A 14,038-nucleotide genomic window follows, 5' to 3' on the forward strand; every position below is an offset into this window, starting at 1 on the left:
GCTTTTTCTCCACCAGAACACAGCAGATTGCTGCTGAATTTTGAATGTCATCAGCAGACAGATGATAATGGCTTAAGATGGATAGAAGAGCATTGTTATTCATGGATAATGAAATGTTTGAAACACAGATGGGCCTGTAAATCATTTTTCTTTTTCTTAGGATTTCCTTTTGACATAAAAAGTTAATGTAATTAACAATGTTTTATACCAATATCCCTCATAAATGGTATCTCTGTAGCCCTATTGTGAACTGCTACATCCATCTATCTGTCTTTGGAAAAGACAGTCACTGCTTGATGGCTGTTCTGTGCAATGACCACGTGGGTGAAAGGCTACCTTTACGAAAAGGAGGTTATGTGAAAAGTAAACCTTCCAAGAAGCACTCAGCTTTGATCTCAAAGGCAGTACCTGAGAATCCCATATGCAGCACTTAATCTATAGGAGGATTTGAAGTATATATTAAGAGAAGTACCCAAAATTCATAATAAGGATTTTCATTTTAGGGGCTATCAGTAACTGTCAATACTTAAACCTTCTCTTAGGTGCTTACAGGAAAAAAGAAACCAGACCAAATAGAAAAGGTTTTTTTTCTTTTAAGTACAACAGAACAGAGTCAGAAGAGGGTGAGAGATCAAGGTAATGAACTAAGATACTGATTTTTATTTTTAGGTGACAAGCCTCTTTCTGCTTTATCTCCAGCTTCGGGGGGCACTGGCCAAGATGATGTCAGTGGCCACTCAGTGGACACCCCAGACCACTACTCTACGCTTGGAAGGCTCGATGGCTATCGATCTGCTGGGCAGCGCTCAGAAACCAGGGATTCTAGCTGTCAGACTGAGGAAGTGAAAATCGTACCACCTTCGATGAGAAGAATCAGGGCGCAGAAGGGGCAAGGCATTGCTGCCCAGATGAGTCACTTCCCAGGCTCCTCTGGGAACATGTCTGTGCTGAGCGACTCTGTGGGTGTCGTGTTCCCTTCTCGTCTCAACAGTGACACTGGTTTCCACAGTCTCCCCCGGTCTGGAGCGAGGACAAACGTTCAGTCCCTGGAGCCACGGCTGGGTGCCCTGCGCCCTGCAGAAGACGCAGACGAAACTCTCGCCTACCAGAGGGGTCACCTGCAAGTAGACAAAGACTTCGGACATTTAGGAGCTGCCCCAGGGGCTGGAACACTTCTGAGGCCCAAATCCCAGGAGCTGGGGTACTTGGAGGGTGAAAACGTAACAAGCCCGGCGTGCGTAGTCTCTCCTCACACGACCTACTCCACCAGTATCATCCCAAATGCCACACTTTCCTCCTCTTCAGAGGTTATTGTGATTCACACTGCTCAGAGCTTAGGGCAGCTGGACAGTAAAATTACCAGTTCATCTTCATACACAAAGATCAAATCCAGAGACCACTTCCTCTCCAGGCAGAAAGATGGTCATCATTCTCCCCGTGGTAACTGGACTGAGGAGCACCCCACCATTTTTTCACAGGCCTCAGATCCTCATTCGTCCAGTGCAACCACTGTGCTGTCCCTCTGTGATTCTGCGGTCTCTCTAAATACGCCCGCAAATCGGGAGAATGGGTCCCAGGCCATGGCCTATAATTGTAGAAACAACCTGAGCTTCCCGGCCCACCCCCAGGATCTGAACAGCAAGAGTGAGTCCAGTCATTCAGGAGGCAGGGGACGCGGCGGCAGTGCAGAGCCCTGGGAATGCAGTGCCTCGGGTAGTGGGCGTGCGTCCCCACGGAAGCCACATCTGGCAACTCCTGTAGGTAACATGAGCAGTGGCAGTTTGGACCAGACGTCCAACAAAGATGATGCCAGGGCCGTGTATCCAGAGGACCACGATGGCTACTACACTTCTCTGCACACCAGCTCTGGACACGGACCTGGGAAGGTGTGCAATAGCCACGATGGCTTTGGGAACCCGAGGCACAGCGTGGTCAGTATTTTTGATGGAAGAGCGCGGAAGAGCCAAGGGGACCGGTCGAATTGCCAAGACAAAAACCTTTCTCGAAACATCTCTCTGAAGAAAGCGAAGAAGCCTCCCCTGCCACCCTCTCGGACAGACTCTCTGCGCAGGATTCCCAAGAAGAGCGTCCAGTCGAACGGGCAGGTGCTGAACGAGAGCCTGATCGCCTCGCTCCAGCACTCGCTGCAGCTGAAACTCTCGGGCAAGGGCGGCAGCTCGCCCTCCCAGAGCCCGTGCAGTGACTTCGAAGAGCCCTGGCTGCCTCGCTCCCGCAGCCAGAGCACAGTGAGCGCGGGCAGCAGCCTGACCTCCGCCACCACCCCCAACGTCTACGCCCCGTCCGGGGTCACACCGGCACAGAGCGACACGAGCAGCGTCAAGTCCGAGTACACAGACCCGTGGGGTTACTACATTGACTACACGGGCGTGCAGGAGGACCCGGGGAACCCAGGCGGGGTGGGTCCAGTCGGCAGCACCGCGTCGCCCGGAAACGGGCCAGGCCGCCATCTCCCGGACGGGTCCAGGGCCGCGGTAGCCCCGGTGCCCGATGGCGCGGTCAAACCAAAGATCACATCGCCGGAGAAGTCACACAGGGTCACTTCTCCATCCAGTGGGTATTCCAGCCAGTCGAACACACCCACGACTCTCACCCCTGTGCCTGTGTTTTTAAAGTCAGTGTCACCAGCCAATGGGAGGGGGAAGCCCAAGCCCAAGGTGCCAGAAAGGAAGTCCTCTCTGGTATCTTCAGTATCCATCTCCTCCTCGTCCACGTCTCTTTCCTCCAGCACTTCTACGGAAGGAAGCGGAACCATGAAGAGGCTAGATTCGGTGCTGGCCGCTCCACTTGCTGCGCCTCCTCTGCCCTCTCTCCCATCTCCCTGTCCCAGGGACAGGTCCCCTTTCCTCCCTCCTCCCCCTCCACCGGCAGATTTCCCCGAGGGCTCGCCTCTGCCGGACTCTCCCCTCTTCCCCACTCCGCCGCCAGAAGTTCTCACGCCCTTCTGTCCCCCCACCAACGCCTTCTTTCCTCCGACACCTACAGCACTCAGCCCCCGTCTTCTGCACTCATCTGCCTCCCTGCCACCTCCACCACCTGCCTTGCCCCCCTCGGTGCCCCCGCCTGCCCCACCGCTTGACCCCAAATTGATGAAAGATGCCAGGCCTTCTTTCAAAAAAGCTGGCCAGCCAGACCCCTCCCGGGAGGCCTGCAGGCAGCCTTCCACCAAGGAGGAGGGCGGCAGACCCCCCATGCCCCTGATCACCACGGAGGCGCTGCAGATGGTGCAGTTGCGGCCAGTGGGGAAGAACTCAGGAACCGAGGTGGCACAGTTACGTGAACATGCAGCTCAGGAAAAACGAACTCCGGTTGTTCCCCAGTATCATGTAAAGCCATCTGCTCTCCTGAAATCCCGAAATAGCATAAATGAAATGGAGAGTGAAAGCCAGCCTGCCTCCGCGACAAGCTCGCTCCCGACTCCTGCCAAGAGCTCGACTCAGGGTCACCAGGACAGTGTAGCCGAGCGTGGCCTCCCGAGCCGCAGCCCGGGCCGTGCCGGGGGGGCAGAGGCCGGACCGGGGACCGCCCCGCCCCATGACCCCCCCAGCCCGTCGCCCAGCAGGAAGCCCCCCCCTGTTTCCAAGAAGCCCAAACTGTTCCTGGTGGTGCCACCTCCGCAGAGAGATTTCACTGCGGAGCCCGCAGAGAACGTGAGCAGAGCGTCGCCCAGCCCCACGAGAGGAGAGGCACGAGAGGGGTGTGCAGCCGGGGCTGGTTCCGATGAGACCGACTCTGGCAGCTCGGTTCTTGCGGGAGGAGCTTCAGGACCTGAGTCCCCGGGCAGAGTGGAAGCCAATGTCCCCATGGTGCAGCCCGATGCCTCGCCAGCCCGCTCGCGGGAGGAGCCGGGCGCCGAGCGCTGTGCGGACGCCGGGGACAACGTGGAGAGCCGTTTGTCTCTGCAGGACCCAGGGCGTGAGTCTGGTTTTCTCTTGTTCCCCTCTGACCATATGCAGCGGAGGCGAACAGGGCTGGTGCACGTTCACGTTCAAGCCAGCAGTATGTGGACTCCCTGCGCTGCCTCGTACTTAGGTTACCAACTTGGCATTTCTATGAAATTTTTTTTTTTTTTTAACCTAGATCTAAGGGTAGAGCTTACAGAAGCGCAGAAAATAGAGGGGGTGGAGTGGTCGGCAGCAGGCTGGGTATTAAATAGCAGTGAGTAATCCCCTGGAGAGCTGCAAAGAAATGTTCTAACAAAATTTAAGGGAGATTCAGTCAGTTTATCTAGACTTTAACAGAAAAGCCTGAGCTGTGACTGTCGTGCTTGTGTCATTTTCCCCATCTTTGTAAAATATCCAACTACAGGCCCTACTGCCTCTCCCTGTGATTCTCCCGTTGTCGGAATTGTAGGGAAGCATATTTGGGAGCTTGGCTAAAGACTGAAATTCAAGTCATTTGTGCATCTTGTGTCTGCCTGCTTGTTTCTCCACAGCTGGGGTACCGGAGGCTGACACAGCCGGTTCTTCCTCAGAGGCCTGTGACTTCTGTAAGGAAGATGGGAGTGATGAGGTGATGACCCCCAGTAGACCCCGGACCACGGAAGACCTTTTTGCAGCTATTCACAGGTATCCAAAACTCCTTCCTCTTTTTTGCACCTACTTTATGAGTCCCCCTTTCCAAATCGTTTCTCGATGTATTTTTCTTTCTTGAGGTTTCTGCTGTCACCCAGTTAGGCTTCATTAACCTGATTATTGATTTCTTAGTTTGTTTCTATATTTTTATTTGCCTTGACTCCAATTTCTGTTTTACTTAGTTCCACTGATTTTTATGATCATATGGGGGACAGAGGCTCAACGTGGGGATGCCATTTGGTTTGCCCTTCTCTTACTAGCAAGAAAGGCAGTGTCGCTGTATTTGATTGGATATTTACAGGAGTTGGGTTAGAGTAGACGGTGGTCCAGTCTAGGATGAGGGATGCTGTGTTCTAATGGACTTAAGATGCACAAACTAGCCGTACGGGACTTCTTCTTTCCTAACAGTGTTTGGTTTTATTGCTGTTATTATTTTCATTTTACAGAAAAACTAGGATTTTATAGTGTAATATCTTTGGCTACTTAAATGTTTCAGTAAAAGTGTATCTTTTTTAAGCAGGAGCAAAAGGAATTAAACTTGCTTGTTACTATATACTGCTAGTGCCATCTACTGGCCTAAGAAATTATTGGGTTTAAAAAAAATGTAGAGTAAAATTTTCAGAATAACTGCTTGAACTGTTGTACTCTTTACATGTGATCACCTTGGAGAGTGAATATGACTTAGCACTAAAGTTTTATTTACTACCTCATTTTTCTGGCCATAAACAGTTGAGTACTCCCACAACGGTTTCATTGTAAAAATGGATATGATTGTGTTCGTGCAAGGACTTTAAACTATATGCTGTATAAACCCTTTACTTCCTTCTAAAATTCTTTACCATAGTATTTTCAGATAACTCTTACGAATGCCCCTGCGCTGCCAAGGTCCCTGAATCAAGGTCCCTTTTTTTTCCTCCTGAAACTAAACATCCTGTAAAATCATTTGATTCTCTGTGTAAGTAACCTGTGTCAGCAGTGCTTTCCCAATTCTTGGAATCTAACTGAAAAGACTGTTATTGCATGAGATGGAAAGCAGAGGCTGTGCAGTCCCTACCTGCGATTCCTCGTGCAACATGTAAACATCTAACTTAGGGGGGAAAACACCAAGCTGATGAATTGAGGTGTTTGTCAAGAATTATGTTCTTTAACTCTTGACTCCACTACTGGTATAATGTCCCAATAGACTCTAAAGACTGCCTCTTTAACATTGTCTGACTGCTCTCTGTGCTCTCATTAGAAATAAAAAGGTAGCTAGTGATCACATTATTCCTCCAAATAGGGAAATAAAAATTCCACATCCTTTGAAAGCAACTTCAGTGACATGTCTAGAGGTTTACGCTGATGTTTCTAACTCGAGTCATGCTGGACACCTAACGAGCTCTCAATGACTGTGTAACTGTCAGGAAATTCTTCCAAGGATCAACTTCTCCCGTTAGGTATGGGATGCATTGGGTTGCTAAATATGCAGGCATATATATTTAAAACAGCATCCACAGAGAAGATGTGTTGCCTGGTTGCTCTGTGCACTAAATACTTGGTCTCAGAGAGAACCCCAGCTGTTGTGGGGCCACATTACTACACACTTTTCCTAACAAGATAACCAAGGATCTCCTCTGTATTTTATTGTGGCAACCTTCTTAAGGCACTAAAAGACTGTGGTTTCTCCTACCAACGAGTTACATCTGCTGCAGATGCAGAAGTTGGCCAGTCTGTATTGTTCCGTGTACACGACAGAAGGAAAGACTGAGTAGGGTATGGATTACAGAGTGAGAGTAAGGATGCAGGCTAATTTTTAGTAGATGGATGGATGGATGGATGGACGGATAGATAGATAGATAGATAGATAGATAGATAGATAGATAGATGCAGGCTAATTTTTAGTAGATGGATGGATGGATAGATAGGCAGATAGATAGATAGATAGATAGATGCAGGCTAATTTTTAGTAGATGGAGTTATAGATAATATATTAGCAGACATAATAGGAAGCCATCTAAAGTCTGTGACTTTTAGGGCTTTATTTTATATCCTTCAGTACCTAAGCTAATAATCTAAATTAAAGAATATCTAAATTGAAACACAGCTTTCAAATTTTATAATGCAAATTAATTCACTTCAGATTTAAAGCCAGATGGAAAATGTAGAACACCAGTTGAGGTGTGAAGTTTTTATCTTTATTGAAGTAATTAATTTTTAAAAATTTTTTTGAAGTAATTAGTTTTTAAGCCAGTGTTAATTGTTCAAGCATTTTTTATAGCCATTTTCCTTAGAAATACACACACACACATATTTATAGTCTGTGTGTATATATATACATACATATATGCAGAGAATTCATATATTTAGTTTTAATTCTCATTTTAGTGGGCAGTTACTCTTGAAAAACAACAATACTTTTATAAATTCCCGACAGTTAAAGGTTGTAGCTTTAATCAAGCATAGCTATGGCTTGTTATGTGGATCTCAGCACACCTTCTCCATTTAAAAGCCAAACAGAAAAGCCACATTTAAAAGCCACAAACCAATACCTGCAAGAATCAGATGAGCAGAGATGTCTTTGGGAAGCAAACAGTATAAATTGTGAGGTCATGTTCTCTACTGGAAAGGTACTCCATCAAGTCTTACTTCTTGTATTAAGCTGTATGACTTCACTCTCTAGACCTCGAACACCTTCTCTGGTCAGACCAAACCGCCTAAATGTTTTCCAGTTCTGAAATTCTGAGGTGTTATTGTTTCTGTGGTTTTTGTCAGTGGGTCAGCAACTTAACTCCAGAGCAACGCTCTTGATGACAGTGGAATAGAACTGTTGAACCAAAGTATCATAGGCCAGTCTCTGCTGTCCTAAAGGGGCTGGTGCTATGTCAGCCCTGGCCACCCCCTTCAGCCTCTTAATTGGGTTTTTACCACTTCCTGTCTTCCATTTTAGTGGCTTCTTTTTGGCCAGAGCACAGAGAGGACCCTGGGAGCACCAAGCCCAGGGCAGCCATCACGGGCCCATCCTCCCCTGTGCCTCGATGTGCAGGACAGGTAAAAACAGCACTGAAGCCTGAGCTGATAGCAGGAAGGAAGAATTAAATTTCCCTAAATGACACTGAAAGGCTTGCTAGGCACCTACTCTATGCCTGACACTTTATGGCTATGAATGCATTTATCTTTATTGATAAGCTCTGAACTGTCTGCTGTTATTCCTCTTTTCCAGACAGGAACCAGGATCAGAAAGTGTAACATGCCCCAGTTTACAGAGCAAGGAAGCTTTAGCAGTGGGTGTACCCAGGTCTGTGTGACTCCAGAGGTCCTTTATCTCATTGAATCCTCACAAACCTGTGAGGTTGTTATCATCATCCACATTTTACAAGTCTGGAAAACTTGTAAATAGATGAGTAACTGGTCCAGGGTCACACAGCTAGAAGTTGCTCAGATTCAACTCTTAATCTCTGTGTTCAGACAGCATCCTCTCAACCTTTGCCTGTTGCGTGTTCTAGAATTTTATAGCAGAAAAAGAGGTATAACCACATCTTTAGTAAATATATCAAGTTTCCTTACAGCCAGTCCACCTGCACTTAGCTGAGAGATTCCTCCCACACTGAGTTGTTGGTATGAAGAGACCTGCAAGGGGCCACTTGGCACATCTGCTTTATTTTCTCTAATGCATTCTCAGCAGAAGACACGTTGAGCCAGGAGATTCTTAGAGACTGGGTATAAGAAATTCCCCCAGGACAATTTTACTTTTCCTGAAGGCCCCTCCTCTTTCACATGCTACCCACATCCCTCACGTTTGCTTGCTCGGCTAGTGGTTCTCTGCAGTCAGCCAACAGGATCTGATGTGGAAGATTCACTCTTATTTTCCAGAAAAGTGGATTTCTAGGAGTTGACGAATGGTCCAATAAGAGCCAAGGAGAGCTGGTTTTATGCCAAACTCTAGAATGATGGAGAGTGTAAAGTTGCAGAGTTGTTCTAGAACCTGAGGTGGGGGCCTGTCTCAGTATGTGGGACATTCTAGGAGTTGGCTTATCTATTAGGCCAGTGGTCCCCAACCTTTTTGGCACCAGGGACCAGTTTCGTGGAAGACGGTTTTTCCACGGGGTGGGGTGGGGGGGGAGGATGGCTCAGGTGGTAATGAGAGCGATGGGGAGCAACAGATGAAGCTTTGCTCGCTCGCTCGCCCGCCGCTCACCTCCTGCTGTGCGGCCCGCTTCCTAACAGGCCCCGCTACCCCGCGGCCCGGGGATTGGAGACCCCTGTATTAGGCCATTCGAGTGTCAGCACCATGAAATTCACTCAGCCTCAGCCCCATATGAAGAGTTAAGTAAGAAATGGCAATGATTAAAAACGTTGGAAATGGTCCTATCCAAAGTAAGATAATATGATGTTTGAGATTTGTTTCAGAGTAATCCAGTGAGGGTGGAAATGAAAACAGGGTGGCCATAAGTTAATAATTATCACAGCTGGGGCCTGGGCACACATAGTAATACAATGAACTATTCTTTGTGCCTGGGTGTTTGGTACTTTCCATAGTGAAAATAATAGATGGTGACCTTAATGTGCGGTGAGAGAAGCAGGGTGGATGTGGTGGGCATCCAGTGGCCCACCGGGAATTAACCTTCATCTTAACGTTCTGAAATCTCAGGTCTAAGAGGAAAGTCCTTGGCCGTAAAGATTCCGATGATGATCACTCCCGAAACCATTCTCCCTCCCCGCCAGTGACGCCCACTGGTGCTGCCCCCAGCCTGGCCTCCCAGAAGCAAGTGGGATCGATTCAGAGAAGCATCCGGAAGACCAGCACCAGCAGTGACAACTTCAAAGCTCTGCTGCTGAAAAAAGGGAGTCGGTCAGACACCAGTGCCCGCATGTCCGCAGCCGAGATGCTCAAGAACACAGACCCCAGATTCCAGAGGTCAAAGTCGGAGCCTTCGCCAGACACCCCCGAGAGCCCATCAAGCTGCTCCCCGAGCAAGAACAGAAGGGCCCAGGAGGAGTGGGCCAAGAACGAAGGCTCGATGCCTCGGAGTCTGTCCTTTTCTGGCCCCAGGTACGGCCGCAGCCGAACTCCGCCTTCCGCCGCCAGCAGCCGGTACAGCGTGCGGAACCGGATCCAGAGCAGCCCCATGACCGTCATCTCAGAGGGCGAAGGGGAAGCCACGGAGCCCGTAGACAGCAGGGCGCTCCAGCCCCTGGGCACTCTGAGGGGACGTTCGCTGGAAGCACTGGTGGGGGATGGAGTGGGTGAGGGCAGCCTGCTCTGTGCAGGGCAGCCCGCTGCCTCGCGGGGGGCGCAGGCTCCTGGCCCCACCGAGGGGCGGCCCAGCGCAGAGGGCACGGATCCATCAGAACAGCGTGGAGGTCCCCAGAGGGAAGAGAGCTAAGGGCAAGAACCTCCCAGGTGACGTGGGGAGATGTGCAGCACATCGCTCTGGGAAGCCTGACAGGTACCCTTCCCTGCCTTGTCCATGGATCCCGCTCAGCATCTGTGCTGTGGGCCCGGCACGGCCGGCCCCGCAGCGGAAAGGGAGGGCTATTTAGGACTCACTTAGCACTTGCCCTGTGGCTTAAAAGCAAGTAGAAGCTTAACTTCTCAAAGTGCTTCCTGGGGAAGATTTTTTTTTCTTTTTTCCTCTAAATGCTGGGTGTGTGTGCAGGGATGTGTACGTGTGTGCATTTGGAACACTTTTTATGCTAAAAAAAAATACAAACAGCATGTACAGAAATAGGAGAGACAGCGTTAAGCTAGGTAGAGTAATGGAGCCTTCTGAGCGAGGTGGTAACTGCTTTAAAAGTGTTACGTTTATGGAAATTAGTGAGTTCCAGAAGGGAGAGGACCATTACTTCTGAGAAAGAGGGGGTAGATTTGCTGGTTCTGAGCGCACAGAACGGGTGGGGATGTGCACAGGTGTGCTTTCAAGGGGAGCCATGTAGTGGTTACCCCCAAAAGTTGGTAAGGGGCTAAGTGACTCATTGGTTCAGGTACTTTTTTCTGGGGAAAAAAGGCTTTGTTTCTTTTTTGTAAAAATGACAGATACATGGACACGGCAACGCTGTAATTCGGAGTCTGCTGCTGTGCAGCCACAGACACACAACTTCTAGCCTGGTTTGTAGAAATGTAGGTAATTTTTTAATGACTTTCCTCCTTGAGCAGCAGCTGAGACCTCCTTGGAGAGCTGAAATGACAGTGGCACATACAGAGAGGGTAACAGAGATGAGAAAGGGGAGAGGAGTAAGTGATACACTGCTGGAATTTGTTTCCTGCTTATTAAATGAAATTATTTTTCAGAATTAAATTTTAAAACTTGCACTACAGAACTGTGGGTGGAGCCTTTCCTTTTACAACTTTTTTTTTTTTAAACCAGAGTTTAAACTTCCATTTGACGATTTCTTATCACTTGAAACGTCAACATCTGCTAACTCTCGGATATCCTTTTGGTTACACCAAAGAAAACGTTAATGCTATTTTTCCTTGAACTGCCTGCCGTATCGTGTCCTCACTTAGAAAGGTTTATCAGAATCTATTCTATATTATCTTACTTTGAAGAAAATGCTGAAGAGCTCTTTTTGGTCACATAAACTGATAAAAATTGGCAGGCCTTGGCTCTTAATTAGCCCTGGGAAATGAATTTTTAGATTAAAAAGATTTTTTGCATCATTTGGTTTGTGTGTTTTTATATTTTTTTACAAATAGTTGAGTTCACGAATTACCTTCTAATCTTCTCCGGTTAGAATTTTAACACTTTTAGACATGGAAGAAAAGTGTGTAAAGTATTTATTTTTATGTGATATTCTTGTGACCACTTCCAACTGCCATGTACATAGACTCCTTTATTTGTTGGTTAAGTAAAATCAGTCTTGTCTTCATCAGAAGGACGTAAGATGAGAGCACTGGGGTTATCAGCCTAAATACAGGGCAGCTGCCAATTATCACCTTTTTCGGTATGAAAATATCATCTAAAAGTTGGACTGCACAGGCCCAACCATCACAAGGTTTATACAGTAAAACATTAGGTACCCATTTTAGACACGTCTTTGAGACAAAAACAAACCTAAAGAATTGAGACTCCTTCCATCCTCTGAAGAAAACAAAACACGTCTTTTCACACAACCAGAAATCAAGACCTGACATCTGGCCAAGAGCAAAAGGACTTTCTACCACTTGGAGCAAAGCGTCTGCTACATTGGGCGCAAGAATCTTTTCCTCCTAAATTTTAGAAAAGTGGCATTGGCTTTTGAATATGAAATCTTTTCATAGCTACCTAAAAAGGATGAGAATGTACGTGGATATCAGAAAACAAATTTAATATATAAATCATTTATGTTGAAGGTAAGATAAGCACCCTCAAAACTAATTATAAAGCTTTTTTTTAAATCCCCATTTTTAAAGGAAAAATATATTAAGTTTTTAAATTTGCTTTGAATAAAACAATTGTAAAGTAAACATTTGAACCTTTTTTGTTCTTGCTGTTTGTACGTGCATCTTTGAATGGTGAGCTAGGTCTTCTGGTTACAGAACTGCTGAGTGCTTCACTGGATACGAACAGGACGGCAGTGATGACCAGAAGGTGCCTGTGGGAAGTGGGGACCCAACAGAGAGGAAATAGACCATCACAGACACTGTGGGTGGTGCCGTCCAAAAGGACCTAGGGAAAAGCAACTCTAAGAGGTGTCCTATGGACTTTTGAATAAAATCCCAGTAAGGTATCGACGGAGAGTTCAGGTGATGTGACGTGTAGAGAGATGCGAGAACTTCTCACAGCATGGTTAAAATATAGGGAGACAAGGATCTAGACTTACCCCGGCAACGCACGGCACCTCCAGCTTTGCTACTTTGTGGGGCTCGATACTGTTAATGCCCCATATGTACTTAAAAACTCAATGAGGACAGACTTATTGACTCTTCCCTATAGCCCGAGACTTTAAAGCCCCAGGGCTAAGCTATTTCCACCTTGTTTTTCTAAGAGCTGGGAGAGAAACAGATGACCATTTGGTCTGTTGGTTGGAAGCAGCCTCAACTTGCATCTGATTTCTGCCCTCCTGTTTCTGAAAAATGTTGATTGAAGCCATTGCTTCTCCTGTGGGGATGAGAGCGTATTTGGGGAATCACAAGGACAAGGAAAGAAAAGGAGACATTTCTGTTTCTCTATCTTATTTCCCGTCCACCAACACCACGCCCAGCTCTGGGGCGGGTGTCCCAGGAGGACAGGGGAAACACAGGATTAGTTTTCTGCATTAATGTGTTTTCAGCACATAAATTGAATTTGAACAATTGTTTATATTGCTGGGGTGCCATCATGAAATGGGTACAATAGGATAATTTCGCAGACTTTAGGATATTGTTGGGCGGGTAGGGGGAAGGAGGGTCTTCCGAATAAAACATGGACCCGATTCTTGAGGTTCTGTAATAAGCTATTCAGTTACTATAACATAGTTTCTTTCAGTGAGCTGCCCTAAACTGCCTTCCACACAGGCCAGCCTTCATTCACAGAACAAGAACTAGAGCAATCCGTAGTCACTTGTTCAGCATTGAAAAAAAAAAAAGCCTTTTATTAAATACTTCTCATGTGCTAGGTAAGGAAGAGAGAGTTCTAAGAAAAATGTGGATGAGAGATCATTAAGGTGCTTCCAGCCTGGTGAAGAAGACACACAGTGAACTGTCAGAGTAGACGAAAAGGAAGAACCCTGGGCAGACGTTGCTGCGCGCCCTCCCGCACCGTGTGAGTTCCCCTTTACCAACAGAACACCTGATTAGTCAGCCAGTGCAATGGGGAACTCTGGGGAAAAGATCACTTACCTAAGGAGTCCTGTGGTGGACAGAAACAGCTAGGTCCTTTACCACTGTCTCACTTGGTCTTCGGCAAGAGACTAGCAATGCACCAAGTAACATACTAGTACCGCCCACCCCACCAGCTCCCACAATCCAACGGGCCATGTGGCACGGTTTTGGCCAGTGAGACTGGCAACAGTCTAGGAGTTGCCAAGAGAGTTGCTTTCCTTACGTAGGTGCCATCCCCTTCCTCCTTTTATCCCTAGAGTGGGTGGGAGGCTGGAGGAGGAACAGTACTCTTGAAACCTTTGAGGCACCAATAAGGACGGAAGAAGCCACATGTTGTGGAAGGCGGAGGAGAAAGGAGCCTGGTCCATTGATGACAGCCAGAGTCACTGCACCAGCCTCGGGCTGTCTACCTCCAGACCCACTGGGTAAGTCATTTGTCACCTGCTTTGCAGTTGAGTGGTACTGTTCTCAGAGGAAGATAAGAGAGGGATTGGCTATGGTGAACCTGAGCTAAGAGTGTATGAATGAGGAGGATTTTGCCGGACGGGGGAAGCTGGCAAACGAAAGACACTCCAAACGGAGGGGATAGCATGAGCAGAGGCACAGAAGCAAAGTGTTCAGAGGAAACCAAGGAGCTAAAATAGGAAGTCTCTAGAAAAACAAAGTGGGACATGAGACTGGAAAGGTC

General features: G+C 47.6%; 1 protein-coding gene across 2 annotated transcripts in view; it reads left to right on the forward strand.

Moving 5' to 3' along the window:
• Window positions 1-12,002, forward strand: part of NHSL1 (NHS like 1) — a 236,640-nt gene extending 224,638 nt beyond the window's left edge. For both annotated transcript variants that reach the window (XM_032651668.1, XM_032651670.1), the window contains 3 exons: window positions 700-3,933; window positions 4,454-4,586; window positions 9,220-12,002. In XM_032651668.1, the coding sequence (XP_032507559.1) occupies window positions 700-3,933; window positions 4,454-4,586; window positions 9,220-9,955 (4,103 nt within the window). In that variant the 3' untranslated portion in view covers window positions 9,956-12,002. The remainder of the gene's footprint in view (window positions 1-699; window positions 3,934-4,453; window positions 4,587-9,219) is intronic.
• Window positions 12,003-14,038: the final 2,036 nt, after the last annotated feature.

The sequence above is a fragment of the Phocoena sinus genome, chromosome 12 (genome assembly GCF_008692025.1).
Source record: "Phocoena sinus isolate mPhoSin1 chromosome 12, mPhoSin1.pri, whole genome shotgun sequence".
NCBI classification, from domain to species: domain Eukaryota; kingdom Metazoa; phylum Chordata; class Mammalia; order Artiodactyla; family Phocoenidae; genus Phocoena; species Phocoena sinus.